The 19,513-nt window shown below is 43.9% G+C and overlaps 2 protein-coding genes across 3 annotated transcripts in view; both read left to right on the forward strand.

The window, feature by feature from the left end:
- The window catches only part of zfhx3b (zinc finger homeobox 3b), a 330,171-nt gene that overhangs the window by 220,738 nt on the left and 89,920 nt on the right, over positions 1-19,513 (forward strand). The window lies entirely within an intron of this gene.
- On the forward strand, positions 11,995-18,968 carry LOC147338994 (uncharacterized). The gene is made up of 3 exons (XM_086297763.1): positions 11,995-13,897; positions 18,409-18,439; positions 18,831-18,968. The coding sequence occupies exons 1-3, from the start codon at positions 13,203-13,205 to the stop codon at positions 18,966-18,968; spliced, it is 864 nt and encodes a 287-aa protein (XP_086153889.1). The 5' UTR covers positions 11,995-13,202.

Raw genomic sequence — 19,513 nt, forward strand, 5'->3', positions numbered from 1 at the left:
GGAGCTGGCTGGGACCAAGGACAGCCGGAGGCAGGGAGGGGACCAGGACTGGCCCGGTGCCCGTTGTGACAAGCCCACTTGTGCCCTCTGCTGAAATCCCCTTGGTATGCAGTGGAATTAGCTGTCCCCAGGGTGTGGCACCAGGGGGTTGGTCATTAATTATATGCCCTGAATCTTAACGAATGAGAGGCAATCAATAAAATAAAACAGATGTATGCAAATAGGATGCTGATTATACTGCCTAATGAGATGTCATGTTGTTGGCAGGAAAGAGCAGAGGGGGGAAAGGAAAGAAGGAATGAGATGGAGATAAGAAATGAGTCCAAATACCCGTCTCATGTTAAAAACATGTATGTGTTTAGACACAAACTTTTTACATTCTTTTATTACATTTTTATTCTAGCGCATTTGATGAATAGTGGTGTTTGACCGTGAACCAGCTTCTTGTTAAGCTGTGTTTCAAATGTGACTGTAGTTTTATATTTCTTTATGAGAAAGGGCACACAGCCTGGCAATGGTGTGAGACTTAAGGGTTAGGGTGACTGGAACTTGAGAAAGTTCCAGTCAGCTCTGGTGGAGGTGTAGGGATGTTAGTGGCACCACTGTTGATATGGCTGATAAGGCCTATAAGGCAAAGGAGGAGAGGTTAGTTCACCTGCTTGGAACTTTGCCTTTGCACTGAGATCTCCATTGTATCAAGCCAGCTGGAGCTGTTGGAAACTCTATACCTGCCTTTAAGCAAAGAGGGAGGGCAGCCAAGAATTAACTGCTGCCTCATCCTGGCAGGAGCCAAGGATGCTGTCTGTCTCCATTCATGGCAAGCGTGAGAGGCCAAAGAGGGAAGAACAGAGAGAGAGCAGTGCTGGCAATGTTTGTCACAAGACACTGAAAGAAAGTAAGATTAGCAGTATTAAGGAAAATGCATTCTGACTAGTCACCATACAGTGTATGAGGAGGTTTTTTTGTCAGTGCAATAGGAGTACGATATAAAAAGGCATGTCTGCATTTTTTAAAAAAGGATACAGCTCATGTCGGTGAGCCGTGTCAATTTCATAGCCTAGCTCTGTCTCTGTTTAGGCTGGACTCTGGTAAAGCACATTTTATTCTCTACTAGAGGCATCCTGAAATGACCAGGTATTTGTTGGTGTGACGTGAAGTGCCACCTATAGACAAAGAAGATCCAGATTTGTTACCAAATGGATATTAACTGACAGCTGACTTAACTGCATGAGCACGCAGTAAAATAATTACAACCGAACGATTGCAGTTGCTGTCTATTGAGAGCTTATACATTTGTCATGGTTTTATACCAGAGTGCTTAACTATATATGTGGACTTTCATTATTCTCTGCACCAGACTTCCACTTCTCCTTCAGGACAGTGAAATCCAAGATCTAGGCACTTCAGGAGGTCCAGGACAGTCCAAGGAGAGGCCAGGGAACAGGTGGTGACCCTCCACAGCCTGGGAGTATATTATTGACCAGGGTCTAGCGGCCAGATTGATTACTTTTATTGTATTGCCATGAACCTCAGTGGCCAGAGACCTCTGGTTGACCCCGACTCGGACAGACCATCGCAGTGACCCTCACCTTAGCTAAAGAGTTATGTGGCTTTGACCTGCTCCCTAATGGGGAGGTCTTGACCCGTTCAACCACTGGCCTGAGTACAGACCTAAAGTGGGCTCCTGACTCCTCCCCACCAGTGTCAGCCTAGGTAATTTAGAGGCTGGGGGTGGGCAAGAGTCTTGTGGAGGCCACCTTGTTTTTGGACCAATTGGGTTCTGACTTTAGACCTTCCTGTGACCCGTCCCTGTTCATTGTGTCAGCAAGCTGAGCAGAGCAAGGCGAGATGTTAATTAATCTTCACCAAATTACACCAAAATGGTGGAAAATCAATATATCTCTATTGGTTGTCCTCACTTCTAGCAAATAGCTCAGATAAGTGGCAACCATGTTGTTCATGGTGAAGAAGATCGACTGATACATGAAGTTATACCGTTACAGTGCAAGTGGTAGCAGTTTCTTACTGATGTCAACGAAGGTAAAAAGAAAGCAATGCATTTTTGATTGTAGGCATGAGACACTTTCCTGTAGTGAGTGAAACTTCTGAGCTGTTTGTGTGGCGCAGCCCTTTTCTGGGATGCTACATTGACTAACCTCGAGACAACAGGCAACACAGGGGAAACCGTTTGTACTGGTGGAGGATGTTTCCCTTACCATCACTTCCTACTTCCATTTAGCTGACAGACAGAATATCTGTCGGGCAGGTTTTTCCTGTGCTCTACATATACTTTTTTTTTAGTTGTGAGCTTCTCATCAGAAATAAACAACCGTACACTAAACAAGCTGGGTAAACATTTGACTCTGTTATGCCCCCCCCCCCCCCCCCCCGTCTCGCTGCTTTTGTTTAATTGAAAGTTTCTCATGATTTCCATCAAAAGACACCTGCTGCCAAAAGCATGCTTAAATGTTTGAATATGCCAGTCTTATTTTTAACAGTGTATGATGTACCACTTCTAAGCTGCTCTACCTATGAACAGCAAAAACAGCTTCCCACTTTACGATGCAGATTTGTTTTCATTGTCATCTTCACCCTCTCGGTTTTCAGTAAGTTTGCAGCACGGCTGTTGAGTGAAGAGAAGATGATCTGCTTTCTGCTTGAACAGGATACTGTAGTTCTTTTTTAGAGCAGGATGTGAAGGGCACTTTTCTTTGAAGCAAGTGTCATCTCGCAACTGAGCTCAAATCCATATGTTGGATTATTTGCTGTTTTTATCTGAACATTCACGAAAGTGGATAATGCAAACTATACTCAACTTTTACTAATTTTATTCCCATACCAAGTTTAGGCCTGTTTTGGGTTTGCCTCCGTTTTATCTATTCAAAGTAACTGCAGTTTAAAATGCAACCTTGAAGTAGAGAAAGTGATTCTTTGGCGAGGTGCTCTTCGAGAATGTAAATGTTAAAGAAGAGACTATAAACAGCAAAGTGTAGAAACAAGGTGGCAAGTTGAATGGGAGCTGTTTCTACCCAATAACGGGAATGTATGACCTCACCTACACAACTACAGGGGTTGGCTAATTACTGATAATCACAAGGTGATAGGCAAGACAAACAGATGTTCCCTGAACTACTTCCTTTTCTTTACTGCGCAGCACTTGAACACACGCTAACCGTTTCTATTTGTTATACAAAAATACTTCTTAAGCAATCAATTAAACAAGCATGCTGACAACATTAAGCAGCTTTCTGCATGACCCTGTTCAGCGTTTTTGATGCTTCTGCAAAAAGGACCATGTGCTCCATCACCCACCCTCCTCTTACTTTGTCCCAATTAACACTCAGCCCCCATTACATTGATTGCTAGAGGTGTATTATTGGCTAGGTGGACCATGAGCGCATTGATCCCATTGACCCACCATGCAAGCCATGAGAAAATGTTGAGCTGCAGATTTCTTACAGTCAACAGCGGGCTAAAAAACATTGCCGGTGGACATGAAGCTGTGATATAGTATGCATGTATACATTGTTTGGCTGTGTGTACTTTTATATGTGTGCCTGTTTGCCATGGGTGTGGTTGTGTTGTTTCAAGTTTCAGCTCATGGACTTTCATGTGGTGTTAAGGACCTACTAGGCACACGCCACACCTAACGCATATTCTTTGGGGACCTATGCTGCAGAAGTGTCGCAACCCCCCCCCATCCCCCATCTCCTAACTCCGATCTTTGCTAACCCCGTGACATGCATGAACACGTACACAAACACACACACGCAAACACACACTCACAGTCAAAGGGCAAACCACTGCCCCACCTCCATAGTGTGCACCTGGCATCTGTGAGTCCACTCCAATTACTTCTCCACAATTACAGGTTATGAACCAATTAGGTGCCCTCTCGTTTTACACAGCCTCTATCACTCTCCTTCCCCAAATATGGGGGCATCTGCTAGACATGGGGCAGATGATCCTACCATAAGGAACATTGTTGGGACATTTGTTTTTTAGTAGGTTTGAAGGGATATTCTATGCCGATTTGGAAAAGGAAAAGAACACACAGAATGAGAGTAGTAACATAAACTACAAATAGTAGAAAACAAATTTATAGGGTTTTTTTTCGTCCAAGCTTTAGAGACAAAGGTGCTCGCCATCATTACACTAAACCAATCTGAACATAGCTTGTTTACATACTTTTTTGTGTTCCTTTTTTTTTAATGAAGAGATAACGGAGTCATGTAAATATCTTATCCAGAGCAGATGTCTAGAGGCACTTTGAACAGCAAACTCCAACATGCATGTATGTTGTAAGAAACACATACCAGGGACAGTTAAAGCTGTCAACTTGTAATTTGTAGTGGCACTCAACTTGAACTTTCAGGGTGAGCCAGTTGGCCCTGCTCTAATTCTTGCCTCCATGCGAACGTGTTTTTCTTTCTGTGTCTGTGTGAAAGGAGGGAAGCACAAATGTGGGTAAGCAAGTTGGCTCATGCACCCATGAATGAGTTGATCTTTTGTTGTCGCCTTATGTCTTAGGTGTAATGTTGTTGTCTTTTTGTCTTATACTTTTATGGCTTCTTTCTCTTTCTCTCCCTGCATATATTAATAGTGTGTATGTGTCAAATATATGCTTGTATATGTGTATTGTGTATAACTGTCTGTTTGTGTTGTTCTAATTGTCACTGGCATGTGTAAGCACACTCAGCTATGTCCACCACGCTGGTGTAACGCTGTGGTGAAACTCGCTTCGCTACTGAGAGAATCCATTCACAACATTGCAGGGTATCTGTCTGCTATTTAGTCTAACATACATGCATTTGACCTTTACACATGAGTGCTTGTGAGTAAAATATTCTCTCATCACATGGAGGATTGAATGGAGTCAGCTAAGCACCCAGCGTTAAGATTCAAAGTGCTTTGAATGTGATCGCTCAGCTTTCTGTTTCCCTTAGTATTCTGATAGCACTCTTCCTAACGCTAGACCTTGTTTATCTTGTTTGCTGGCATGCACTTTCAATGTCAAAACAATGACATCATTAATTAAATGTGTATTAAATGTCCCATTCTCAAGGCAGTGTGGAATCTGCCGCCACTGACTGAGGTTTACTTTCCTATGAAAAAACAAATAATCTTAGGGGTTTTTATTCCTTTATTCCTTCCTACATATATGTTTAGCCTTATTAGCCTTATGTGGGAGACAACTCTGGTCCTTTTTCACTCGTTCCCCAAACTCTTACATTTTGATGTAATGTACCTCTTATTTGTATTTGTATGCATGTTCGCATGGGTGCATGGGTGCACCAGGGCAAAGTAAACAATGTAACCAAATGAAGTTTTCACTTAAAATTTCACTTCAAATAGCAACACCAATCAGAAGCCACTTGTAAGACCCATTTTTTCCTACCCCATATATACTCAACAGTCTTTGTCCCCTTTGCATGCACTCCCTCCAACATGCTGAATTAATAAATGTTATGTGTCATAAACCAGTGTTATTGCTGCTGTTCACATACCTCTTTTTTTTTCTTCGTCAGGCATCTTTCTTTAGCTTGAGCCCCTCGATTTTGAAGATAATTAATTGTTAATGGAAATACTTGTTAAACTGGGTAGTTATGTAGTCCCCTCATTCTTTGCTCTGTCCATTTGTTTTTCCTTTTTTTTTTGTAGTCATCTTTTTGCACCACCTCAACACTTCATTGTGACTTATGGAAAATAAGAGCAGGATGTATCATCTATAAAAGCCCACAACAAAATCTCTAACAGATTTCCCCCCCCCCCCCCCCCCCCCCCCCCCCCCAACACTCATTAGCCCCTTTTGTCACTTTGCACACCATTTTCATTTCTTTTTAAGCGCCCTGCCTCCATGTGGTGTGTGTGTGTGTTTGGAGTTATCCCATACATCTAAAGCTTGGTGGAGAATATTTAATATTCAAGTATAAATCTCTAGGGTACACGGGTGGAGTGGCGGAAAACTGGAGCTTTGGCTTCTTCAATATGCTTATGCATGCATGCATCGCAGTTGATGCAGACCTACAAATCTTCATGCACTGAAGATGTGTGCCTGTCCTCTGAGGAATGTGTGGGTTCTCTTACAGTCTTTGACCTTCAGCCTCTGCGATCACGTGACAAAAATTCCACTCAAACACACACACGCACACATAAGGGTACATACAGTATGCTTGCTGGCGCTCAGCTACTTTTTTATCTCCTTGCTCAGAAATAGATCCTAACCACTTAAAACCTGTAATAATACCCACAAGCCCACAGATAAGAAAGCCAAAAGATAAATGACAGCAATCAATGTCCATTTAAATTGTCACTTTTTAAAAAAACTATTGATGCCTTTAAAAAAGAAAAAAAAAGGATTCTTAACCATGAATACATGAATATATGTAATATGGGTGCTACAGGGTTTCTTGACATTAGCATTACTTAGTTGGGCTACACTGTGCTCAGCAAGCTGCCCAGCTGGGGCCCAGATGTGGCAGCCATGTCATGCAGAGCTGTGAGGCAGAAGATAAGAGGCCGATGGTAGGCCTGCTTCTTGGTCTCTGGTCTGTTCTACAGCAGTTCAACTAGATGTTGCGGTCGGTGCGATCTGAACTTTGACAGCCCATGTCATGCTTAATGCCTCACTTCCCAAATACAGCTCAGTGAGCCTGATTTATATCTACCAGGTGCTACAGTGTGCAAGCAACTCTGAGATGAGAGGAGGCATGTGGCCATTTCATTAGGAAAGATGAACAAGGGCTGCAGTGTATATGCGGGGATGAGGGGCAAGGGGCTGGTCTTTCTCAAATATAGCTCCACAGCACTGTAGCTGTCACAACACTCAGACCAGGCCAGGCGAGGACAGGAAGAAGAGGAACTTATTAACACACTCCACATTTCTTAAAATATCACTCCAGTTTTTGCTTCTCCCTCTCCCTCTCATTTGTCTGTTTCCTCTGTCTCTTCCCTGTCCCCACGGGGGTAGGATATTTTAATGTCCTGTTACCACTGAGCATCTGCAACCTCAGCACCAAGTGAATGGACACTTGTGCAGTAGATAGCAGCATGCCAGGTTTTGGTTCAAGCACTGTTCTATCACAGTTCAGATCATTTGTTAATTTTATTTCAGTAAGCTTTGTCTTTACTCCTTCTTCATCTTCGTAGCTTCAAACAGAGGGTTAATTTTACCACCCAATCCTTGCGTCTTTGGGTGACACACACATACAGCTTCTTGCTATTCCAATGGCAGTAGCTTTCCCTCATGTCAGATAAGTCTCCCAACATACACTGGGTTCAGATTTAGTGCATATGAGCACTTATTACTATTGCAGGAGGAATTGTTGTCTTTTAGTCACATTTTGCCTGTTTATTTCCTGACAAACTGAAGTGTTTCTCTTCACACAAGGGCCCTCTGAACACTGTGGTCGGCTCCGTCAGTGCTCAGCGTTGCTACAGAAATGCTGTTTGATGTTCCCTGCACACTACAGAGTCAAGTGCTGAGGTGTCTTTCGGCATTGCCCTCCAGGCCACCTTGTTATACACTTAACAAGTTGTTTTTCTTTTGTTTTTTTCCCTTCCCTTTTCCTCTGTTGACAGTTCCTCATCACAGCTTTACTCAGAAGAAATGCACATCACCATGCAAGGTTTACCTTGGAAGTTGTCCTTGTAAACTGTAGGGCAAGCTCTGCTCTTCTTTTAACATTATGATTACATCTAGATCTGATTAATGAGTGTTTTGTTTGTAAACTGGCAGTGTAAAGATTAGACATCTCATCAGCATGGAAACCCTGCTCAGTGGGTTCATCTTCCTTTTATTTGTTTTTTTGGGGGGTTTTGAAATGCTGAAAGATTTTGCTGCTGTATGCAGTGGAATTTAAAATGCACACTGGTGAGTGGATTTTCTTTTGTTGGGAATTCTACTTGTCAGATTCTCCCCCGCTTTGATTGATCCAGGTTAGCCACACAGCCCACTGAAGACGTGACACATGCGGTGACTAAGCATGAGGACTAACGGTGGATCAGTCAGTTTGTTCATTAGAGCATGGTACGTTCTAATCTTGCATTCATAGCGGGCTTGTTATTACGCTCTTTTATTACGCTCTGAAATATAAAAGTCTTTGTTGCTTTGATAATATTGTCTGCTGCATTGAAACATTTCTTGTCCACTTCCCCTTTTAAAACACAGGGCGCATTATTCTTTTAACTTAATCAACCCTCATAATTCAGTAGGGAATGGGGCAATAGAATTCAGTTTTCCCTTGAGGTTTATTGTTTAAAACGCGTGCAGTTCTTTCCCAGGATAAGGGCTTCAGCTAAGCGGAGAGGAATTTGGGCCAGGCCTCATAAAAAAAAAAAAAGAGAAAAAAAAGTATTTGTGTACCAGAAAGATTTTCGCTTTTCCTTTCTAAATCTTTGTCATTAATGACTTTAGCAAATGTGAAGTGGGGAGTGAATGGTTCAGCTGTGCAAGGTCTTCAAAGCAACCCTCTAATTATTTATCCAGGATATCCTACTCTAGAATTAGAGGCCAGGTCGCCATTGGCTTTCATGCCTTTTTTTCTGCAAAGAAATAATTTCCACAGAATGGTTTCACTGGGACACTCTTTAATCCCTGCTTTGTGTGTGTGTGTGTGTGTGTGTGTGTGTGTGTGTGTGTGTGTGTGTGTGTGTGCGTGCGCGCGTGCGTGCGTGCGCGTGTGTGCTTACACATGATATGGTATATGCACATACAAGCTTATGCGAATGGGACTGCAGTTCTTCTCAGTATGAGGTGTGTAAAAGAGATAGTAAGTTTCCATTTTCCACACATAACGCTGCATGACTTTCCACGTCTCTGCTCTCACCCCAGACAGCTTTCACCCACATTACTCGGGTTTCCTGGTCATTTGGCCTTCACATGCCTTCTAAAAGGGATCTTATCACCCTGCTCAGGTTTAGATACTTAACCGAACACTGGCCTCTAACTCGCAGGCTTGTGGCACTGGCTCTGTGTTTTACTTCTGGGCCTTTGTGTCATTTAACTCAACTGCTCATAGTCTTGCTCACTGTTTAATGTCCTACCTTAGCCTTAATACTTACCAATATTTTAGCGGAATATTACACATTTGCTGTTTCTCCTCTACATTTTATTTCTTTAAAAAAAGCATCTTTACATCATATATTCATACCTTCTAAATTACCTTAAGTATTTTTGAGCGTGTTGCTTTAAGAATGCTTAGCGAACAGATATTTGTCTAATTCCAGGTGCTGGTGAAGCCTGTGTTTTACCAGGTGCAGGACTGGGTCATTACTAAGGTATTTGTTTTCCAGATTAGACAGAAAGACCCAGCATTATAGACATGTCATACCTTTCCCCGACCTGTCTGTCAGGGCGTGATCCTCGCATAGAGTCTGAGTCCTGTGCTCACCTGCATGCTTTGCCTTCAAAGTAGCACCAGCCTGATGTCCCTTAGACTAGATCCCAGAGCTGCCGGGTTGTTCTAGGGGGCAAGATCCCTTTTCTCCTCTCTCAGTCAACAGAGGCTCAGTATGCTGATCAGTGTCAGCTCTCCTTAATGGATGCAGAAGTAGTGGTAATGACAACTCCCTGTCCGCCCCAATCCCTCCAATCCCTCAGGTTTTAGATGGCAGGGTAAAAGAGCAGAGCTGAGTGGGTTGGAAGGTGTGTGTATGCGTGCACATGCCTATGTATACGTTTATGTGTGCGTCTGTGTGTGTGGGAAGGTTCATATTAAGCCACAGCACATGGTGGATGAACATTTACATAAAGCCCCACAATTGTGATAATAAACCATTTTATCATTGGGTCCCAATCAATAATGTGGCTTCTTAAGGTTTAATATTTCAATGGTATTGATCACTTTAACAAGTCTGTTTGTGGTTTCCTTAGTTGAAAGCTGCAAGAAGGTGTGTCTTCACACATTTGTGCATACTGTATGTGGACCACATCTCTGTAAAGCACCATGCAATGACAGATAACATTTCCACCGCTGAAGAATGGCACTGATAAAGTATTTTACAGTTTGCTCAGCCTTGCAGTCTATTCACAACATTTAGTTGTGCTCACTGGTTCTCTTAGCTTCTACTACCCTAATCCTGGTACCGTAGAACAAATGAAATGGAGTGAGTGCACACAGAAGCTTTGAAAGCACTGTAGTTTGCAGATTTCACTTCCATCCTCTCTTTAGAGACCGTCTGCTTCCCGCAGATATAAATAGGGGAAGATTTGATAATTAGTAGAAATGAAGGTCCGGGGGCTCAAAGACTTTGATCAGCACATTTCCCCCTTGTCCCTGACCTTTCAGTGGACACGTGTCTTTAGCTCTCTCGCTTTCTCCCTCTCTCTTTCTCTCTGTTGTGCTAAACTGCAGGAAACGCAGTTGTACATCTGCAAATATCTATCTGGGGCATTCCTTTTTGTTTTTTTTAACTTGCATCGTCCCCAATCTGATCAGCGTGTACTTCTCTGATTGATTAAACCCTGAAAGACCACTGCACAAAGTGTTATCTGTCCTTTCAGCTTTTCTGCATTCCACACTATGGGAAAGTCAGATCGGCGTGCCAAAGTATGTGAGGTTGCATTTCAGACTGTTACAAATCATTCAATATCCATGTCTGTTAGTCTAAAATTGAGCAGAAATGGATAATGTATATCAAACTTATCAGATAACTGTTTGGAAGATACAGCTGCAGAGTTTCACTCTGTCTCATTCTCACAGTCTTTCTTACGATTTTAAAGACACCCTATTGCTCTGCACACTGGGTTGCCTGGGGGTGAACATTAGTTTGTGCCCAATAGCCCTTCTCTTATTATACATCAATATCTTAATTCCAAGGATAATTTATGCGCTTATAAATTACAAAGCTTTCTTAACAAACCACGTGGGACATAACAGGAAAATAATGCAGTGCAGCCTTTCAAAATGAAGAATGATTTTGTTGCCGTAGGAAGTAGTTGCTTTTGCAGTAATTATAATATTTCCCGTTCACTCTGTGGACTTAATGGCTGTTGTATTATTTGCATCACCTTGTCGTCTAAAATTCCAATGTACCTTGCCACTTTTTCTATCCCCCCCAAAAAAGAAAAATACTAAAATGTTTCTAACGCCATGAAAATTTTATCTACCGTTGCTTTCTCTTCCCTTGCACAGAGGTTTGAATGAAATGATTCTTATACATTTGTACTCCGAGTGCACCAGAGAAGCTCCCCTCCCCATGCTGGTTGCTAATTGGTGGGAGACTGGGAGCTTCCTGCTGTGTGTTCGCTGCTTCTTTGCTTTGCCACCCCACCAGGTCTTTCACTATCGCTCTGCAGAACCCAGTAATTAACCCACAGCTAATTAACTACTTCTAATTACACCAGCATGCTGTTTCTATCACACCCTCCAAAACTGAGGAAACACTCTAGTGCCATGTGTAAATCCCCACTGAGGGGTTTTGGAATTTAGCTGAGCTCAAGTCTGATCATTTAATCAGACTGCCCTGTGTATGATCAACATACCGTTCTGTCCTGTGATTTGTCTTAAATAACTTTTCTTCCGCTCTGCAACATGGAATGGATTAGCACGATTTGATGGTGTTGCATAAAGGGTAAAATCATTTTCAAGGTTCTATTTCAGGTCTATTAACAAAGGAGGCAATTGATACTACAAACAAATCAATTTTGCCTTCACTGGCCAGTTTTGCTAGTGCAAAATGATTACTAAAATTGAGTACTGTGAAACTAAAACAATCAGCACATCACCTCCTGGGTATTTGAGTTTGCTCATATTGTAATCAGCAAGGATTATTTTGGCTGTAACTTATACGTTTGTTCCAGCATTAGATTAACGCATAAAGTACACAAAAAGAACCACAGTAATAAAATCTGTGAGTTGTAAGCCTTGTCTAGCTGCATGCGTGACAGATCTACATGCCTCAGTTCTGCTGCCTTTGAGAAATACCTCCCAGACAGGCCAGTGATCAGCCTCCCTTACTCTCACACACTGATGTAAACACACAGCACTGTTCTTCCCTGCCTTAGACTCAGCACAGCCATGGCTATTTCTGTTAGACAGACTGATAGCTCCTACTGAAGATCATTGATTTTACGGGAAGCCCTGTTTACAGGCCGAGTGCCATCGACCTGAGGTGACTTTTTGCCTCCTGCAGTTGGAGCAGTACTGGAGCACCTTTATGTCTGCATTAGCACAGGAGTAGACTGAATATTTACAGCACATAATAAATTACTGTGTTTCATTGTTAATTGTTGCTAATTGAGTTAAAGTGATGGGGATCAAGGAAACCAAGACTTCACCTCCACAGAGTTAACAACAAGTATTGACTGTTGATGTTCACAGTGACAGAAAGTAATCTTGGATTTTTTTTTTTTTAATAAAGAATGACTAAAGTATAAGAGGTATATTTATGTATTTGTTTATATTTAATGATGATTGGATCTTCTTGCTATGACAGTGTTAACCACTGCACCACAATGCTGCTCTACTGATAATGCCATGTATTTATTTCTTCTTGGTACCATGCAGTTAAGCTTCCTGTGACACCATATCAGTCATAAACTCACATCTGTTAGGATGCCTGGGTCGTTGACCCAGGGTTTTTGAGTTTACGATATTATTTATACTGTCTAGTTTTTGGTTTTTTTGAGTTCTGTCTTATGGCTTATGTCTCTGTCTTCTTTAGTTGCTCTGTCTCCCCTATCACCTGCATCCCCTTGTCTAGTTCACGTCTATGTGTATCTTAAGTTCCTATATCCCCTTGTTCAGTCAGTGTTTGTGTCTGCCCTGTTCACACGTCTCTGTTCCCTTTGTAGTGCCTGCATATGAGTCTGTGTCTTTGTTCAGTCTGTGTTATGTGTTTCCTGTTTTACTTTGAAAGTCCATGTCTGATGTTAATGTGTCGGGTTTTGCTTCCTCTTGTCTCGTTAGGCCTGATTTGCCCCAGCTGTGTTTCCCTCCTGTTACCCATTCCCTGATTGCTCCCTCTGTGTATTTAAGCCCAGTGTGTCTCTGTGTCTGTGTCGCGATCTACTGTTTTCTTAGCTGTGTGTTCTGTCATTTCTCTAGTTTAAGTTTGTGTTGAGTTTTTTTTTAGTTTTGTTATATTTTGAGTATTAAATTAAAGCCTTTTTTGAGTTCACGTCTGTCTCCGGAGTCTGCACCTTGGGTCCTATTCCTGCCTGCACACAGCCACACCTAACAGAAGATCGCGACCAGAACATGGACCCTGCAGACTCCTTTTTCTTTGAGTTCAACGGCGAGATGGAGCGGCTGGTGCGCCTGCTCGACCGCATCGCCCAGTCCCCGGATTTAAGGACCATGGCAGTGGGGCTGAGCGCGGTGGAGGCCATCATTCGGCATAATCCCCGGCTTAGCCAGTTTGCTAGAGACACTGAGTTGGGGAACACCATTACTGCCTGGAGAGAGCAAGTCAGGGCTAGTGAGCTTGCTCTCTCCCTCACTACATCTTCCCCACCGCTGCCGCAGGACAACGCACACTCTGCTTCATCACCACTGCAGGCTTCCTCCCCTTCCTCACGCCAGCTGGGACCTTGTTCGCCTGTCCGTTCGCCTGCCTTTTTCCTGCCGGCTGTGTGGTCGGAGGATGAGGAGGAGGTCTCCGTTTCTCCACTGGTTCCTGTTCCCTCGTCTAAAAGGAAGCGACGCCACCGTCGCTCCTCTCCTCTGTCATCCGTTCAGCCACCTGTCTCCGCTGGAGGGTCTGAGGAACCGCTTCAGCCACCTGTCTCCGCTGGAGGGTCCGAGGGACCGCTTCAGCCTCCTGTCTCCGCTGGAGGGTCCGAGGGACCGCTTCAGCCTCCTGTCTCCGCTGGAGGGTCCGAGGGACCGCTTCAGCCTCCTGTCTCCGCTGGAGGGTCCGAGGGGCCCGTTCAGCCTCCTGTCTCCGCTGGAGGGTCCGAGGGGCCCGTTCAGCCTCCTGTCTCCGCTGGAGGGTCCGAGGGGCCCGTTCAGCCTCCTGTCTCCGCTGGAGGGTCCGAGGGGCCCGTTCAGCCTCCTGTCTCCGCTGGAGGGTCCGAGGGGCCCGTTCAGCCTCCTGTCTCCGCTGGAGGGTCCGAGGAATCGCTTCAGCCGTCTCTTCCTGCTGGAGGGCCCGAGGAGCCTGTTCAGCCTCACGCCACGTCAGCTGGAGGGCCCGAGGAGCCTGTTCAGCCTCACGCCTCGTCAGCTGGAGGGCCCGAGGAGCCTGTTCAGCCTCACGCCACGTCAGCTGGAGGGCCCGAGGAGCCTGTTCAGCCTCACGCCACGTCAGCTGGAGGGCCCGAGGAGCCTGTTCAGCCTCACGCCACGTCAGCTGGAGGGCCCGAGGAGCCCGTCCAGCCTCTGCCTCTGCTACGCCTGGTCCGGCCTCTGCTACGCCTGGTCCGGCCTCTGCCTCTGCAGCTCCGCCTGGTCCAGTCTCCAAGTGTTCAGCTTCGTCTGCTCCTGAGGTCTCCATGCTGTCTGTTCCTGCACGTCCTGTCCGTCCTGCACGTCCTGTCCGGCCTGCTCGTCCTGCACGTCCTGTCCGGCCGATGACTGGACGTCATTGCCGTCATGGACAGCCTCCTGACCTGCTCCGCCGCCGTCGGTGCCTCCCGCCCGGCCGGCCTCCTGACCTGCTCCGCCGCCGTCGGTGCTTCCCGCCCGGCCGGCCTCCTGAACTGTTTTCTGGGCTCTTGGACCATCAGCCTCCGGGCCGCCCCCCTGACCTACCCGGGTTTGGACTGTTGTGCCGTCAGCCTCCGGGCCGGCCCCCTGAACTTTTTTGAGACTATTGCCTGGGCCTCTGCGCTTTTCGTGAGCTCTTTTGTTTGTTTGCTTTTGGACTTTGCCTGGGCCTTGGTGCTGTTGTTTTGGACTTTGTTCCTGGTTTTTTTTTTTTTTTTTTTTTTTTTCTGTTGCTTTCCGGGCTCCAGTGTTTGCGGTGTGTGTGTGTTTTTTTTTTTTTTTTTTTTTTTTTTTTTTTTTTTTTTTTTTTTTGTTGTTGTTTCTGGCTCCTTGTTTGGTTTGTTTTTGTTTTTTTTGATTTTGATGCTTTGGTTTGGGCTGTCTGGAAGCCAGCCCTTGAGGGGGGGGTACTGTTAGGATGCCTGGGTCGTTGACCCAGGGTTTTTGAGTTTACGATATTATTTATACTGTCTAGTTTTTGGTTTTTTTGAGTTCTGTCTTATGGCTTATGTCTCTGTCTTCTTTAGTTGCTCTGTCTCCCCTATCACCTGCATCCCCTTGTCTAGTTCACGTCTATGTGTATCTTAAGTTCCTATATCCCCTTGTTCAGTCAGTGTTTGTGTCTGCCCTGTTCACACGTCTCTGTTCCCTTTGTAGTGCCTGCATATGAGTCTGTGTCTTTGTTCAGTCTGTGTTATGTGTTTCCTGTTTTACTTTGAAAGTCCATGTCTGATGTTAATGTGTCGGGTTTTGCTTCCTCTTGTCTCGTTAGGCCTGATTTGCCCCAGCTGTGTTTCCCTCCTGTTACCCATTCCCTGATTGCTCCCTCTGTGTATTTAAGCCCAGTGTTTCTCTGTGTCTGTGTCGCGATCTACCGTTTTCTTAGCTGTGTGTTCTGTCATTTCTCTAGTTTAAGTTTGTGTTGAGTTTTTTTTTTTTTTTAGTTTTGTTATATTTTGAGTATTAAATTAAAGCCTTTTTTGAGTTCACGTCTGTCTCCGGAGTCTGCACCTTGGGTCCTATTCCTGCCTGCACACAGCCACACCTAACAACATCTTGCCTTAGTGGAGTATAAGGTCTTTATATGGAAGCAAACCTGCAGTTAAAAAAACAAAATAGGAAAAAGGGGGAAGAGGAAAAAGAAAAAACACTTGTGAAGTTTTAAAAATATCAGTTCAGTCACTAAAATATAAGGGCCTTAAAACCAGACTTAAAGCCATACCAGGCATTAAAGTAGACATATGTTAAAAAGTGCAATGCATGCATGCCTTTATTGGTGATTAATTGAAACAAGCTTACAAGATAAACCCATGCGCTGCTCTGCCTGAGGACTACAATGGTTTCCCCATCAATGAGCATGTCCCTAGTGCAACATAAAAAGCCTTCCCTTGCTTTATCAATAAGAACCTTTCCTTCCCACATCTTCCTGTAACTTGCTTAGCGTTCATGCCATTGATTTTCCAATAACCGCCCCTTACCCTGCGGTGGCTAGCCAGGCTCTGTGATGGCGCAGAGACAAGACACAGACAAGGAACATCACTGATGCATGTTTGAAAATCACAACTGGTGTATTGTGTGGGGTCTTTCTTGGCAGGTTAACAAACTTGTGTGCCCTCACAACTCGTGAGTATGCGTATGTGCAGTAAGAGTAAGGGCACCCCTAAGTAGCAGTATTTACAGTTTGGATAGAGTCTGAGCTAATTCCCCAGGAAACCCTAGAGACCAGGGTCTTCTAAAGGCAAGACCAGGCCTTTGGGCAGGTGATCAGGCATGCTTATAATCAGATGCTTCTTTAGCCTTTAATTCCTGCCTCAGTTGGCCAGTAAATCCCACCTAATGAAAGGACCCATATCTTAAAACTTATCTCATTTTGCATCCCTACAAAATGACATCCAGACCCACTCTCTGACATTGTTCATTAAAACCAAGGCCTTTTCACAAGGTTCAGTCTTATCTGCTTTGTGGTTGGGAGGGGGTCGAGCATAACCTTTTTTTTTTTTTTTTTCGCCACAGAGAAAATAGAAGAGCAAGGAGACTCTGGCATAAAGTCTTTGATGGCAGGTGGCAGTAGGGGGTGAATGCTGCAGTTAGGATCTGTGCATCATCATGCTTTCCCTGAGATCAGCTCAGGAATCCAGCCTTTTCTTCCCTGTGATTATCTCTTATTGTCAACTAAGGCTTGTTTTGGCTGCGCACAGCCTGCTTATTGTCAACTCAGTGGACCCATATTCAGAATTAAAAGGCAAAACAGGGGCAGACGCCATGACAGAATCACTTTTTGTAATGCCAGTATTCAAAAGGCAATTTTTTTTGTTTCTAAATATTGCAATGTATAACAGTACATAAAGGTAACTTGTAAATAATAACAGTACTAGTCATCTCTAGTGGTCTACTCCCTCATTTTTATTTGTGGTTATTAACACAATCAGCACACAAAGACACCAGCCTCCTCCACTTCCCCTCTACTTTGACCGCGTCTCTTTGTCTCCAGGACTCCTTTAGTGCCTCCTAGAGATTAAAGCTTTTCCTACTTTAAACAGGTGTCGCTGAGCCAAGCAGACCTCCTAGAGACAAACAGCATTATATCAGTTGGCCCATCTGCGACTTTCCGACTCCAGACAATCCCATTGCTCATCAGTAACCACTGCAGGTTATTGAATTACACCATCTTGATTTTAAAGGGCAATTCTGTTTTCTGTAAGCACTGGACACACCAAACTATCTCGGCGCTCCAGCACTGATCAAGAGTCATTGTTTTATCCTGTCTGTTGCTAATTGCTTGAGGAATCTTGAGCAGTAATGTGAATTGATGGGTACTGTACTCACCTTTTTTAAACCCGAGGAAAAGAGGAGACTAGAGAACTTTAGAGGTCATTGTTGGCCTTATCCCAGTCTCTTCTCCCTCAAGTCTAACCCTCTGTTTTACACACTGTTGCTTGGCTAGGGTTTCTCCCTTCTTTGGGGGATCGAGGTTTACTGATCATCTAGTTTACCAAATGAAGCATGGAAGACCATTTAGAGGGACCTCCACAAAACATGAAACACATGAAGGGTAGAGCCAGGTGGGGGGGATTTGAGCCGGGCTCTTAAAAACTAGTTGTGCATGTGGTCCTAGTGTTCCCAGGCCTGGTTGAGACAGGCAGTGGAATCTGAAGGAGGGGCCTAATAGATTACAGGAACAAAGTGTGAAAAACTCCATGTTCTGACAGGACACATGGAGATGTTTTCCTATGAGACAGTCCATTTACACGAGTCACTTTTTCTCCCCCACCCCCCATTTCATTTCGTACAGTTTATCCACTTGCTTTTAGTCTGAAGAATCACTGTCTGTTTGACATGTGGCGCGTTTTTTCTTGCATTACTCTCACTGCCCTCAGTCCATTTGTGTGAAATGGCTGTTGAGCTCATAGCCTCTTATTAATGGAGCAGATAATAAATACAGACCAGTAAGGCTAGTATCCCCTCACTCAATATGGCAGCCATCGCTAAATCATGTCTGGCTGTATAAAGCAATCATGTTAATAAGCCAGCCAGTCTAATATCTTTCATTTTATATGCAAAGTAACTTAAGGGTCACTGAGGTTAGCTTTTGTTGAATGTAAACAAAATAATCAGACAGACCATGCTAGCAGAAATTTGTGTGTATTTATGGTTCTCTATTTAATTTTACTTACTGCTCACGATTGACTCTTCATTTAGCAGACCAAATACAAAATGAGGGTCCTTTATCATGACTTTTTTGTTTTGTTTTTTGCAGTTTGAGTGCACATAGGCTGGGGAGGTCTCAGGTATGTTGCACGGGAAGCAAGCCTCATCAGACATTCATGAAGAGGCAGACAGACATTATCAATCTTTCCTCTCCTTCAGTGCTTTATATGTTAGGGTGTGGGGTAGACTCCATTCTGATCGCAGCTGAAATTTGCATCCCTAAGTAAATAAGTAAATAAATCAAGTGCAAGCGGTGAATGTGCTAATCAACCAGGACATGGCAGTGAGCTCGGTGCCGGGAAACTTTGCTCATGTAATATTCAGTACTGTTGGGTTAAAGGGCAGCCCAGAGTTATTGGTTTCAGCGCGATTGCCCCCTTTAATCAATGTTGGCTGCATCCCTTTAATAAAATTATTAGCTCAGCAGTATCTTGCGCTATCATTTTATCTCTTCTGCGCTCTAAATTGCAGCCTGCGTTGAGTCTCTCAGATGCTCGGGGCATGGCCAGCTCCCGAAAGCTCAGCTCCCATTTATTATTTCAGAGGCAGAGGATGGCTGGAGTGTTTGAAACCAGGCTAAGCGTGGAGGTTATTGGATGCAAGATCTAAACACAGCTGCAGTGAAGTCCCAAACCAGCTTATGTGTTTTGGGTTCATAGAAAATACTGACTTTTATTGCTCATGTTAGCGTCCAGACAAATCTATCTCAATAATGCACATGAATTACATTCTTCTTCTATGTACACCACTGGAGGTGGAGTGGTAACAGTATTACTGTTAAGAATTTCTTTCTTTTTTTAGATACAGTTTTCCCTTTTTTTTTTCTTCTAGTTATGTAAATGTACGACATGCTGATGGGTGGCTTCTCAATGTCTAATTATCTCACAAGGAATCTATTTGATCCATTAAGTTAGACTGTTGCTGCCTTTTTTCTGACTGCAAGTTAATTAAAAACGGATGTAGGATTTGCAGAATATAAGATTAGGGGTGTTGTTTGGAAGGTGAAGATAAAAGATGGTACCTTTGTGATATGGCAGGAAGATGAATCGTGGAAGTCTTATTAGTGCTTGTCTCAGGTATTGTGTTTAAGTGCCTAATCTAGCGTAATGAGCATGGTGTCATTTTTCCAATTATATCTCAGACTTTTGTCTCTT

The sequence above is a fragment of the Aulonocara sp. 'chitande type north' Nkhata Bay genome, linkage group LG1 (assembly GCF_057382095.1).
Source record: "Aulonocara sp. 'chitande type north' Nkhata Bay isolate Kocher_YH1m ecotype deep benthic linkage group LG1, A_spYH_male_GT1.1, whole genome shotgun sequence".
NCBI classification, from domain to species: Eukaryota; Metazoa; Chordata; class Actinopteri; order Cichliformes; family Cichlidae; genus Aulonocara; species Aulonocara sp. 'chitande type north' Nkhata Bay.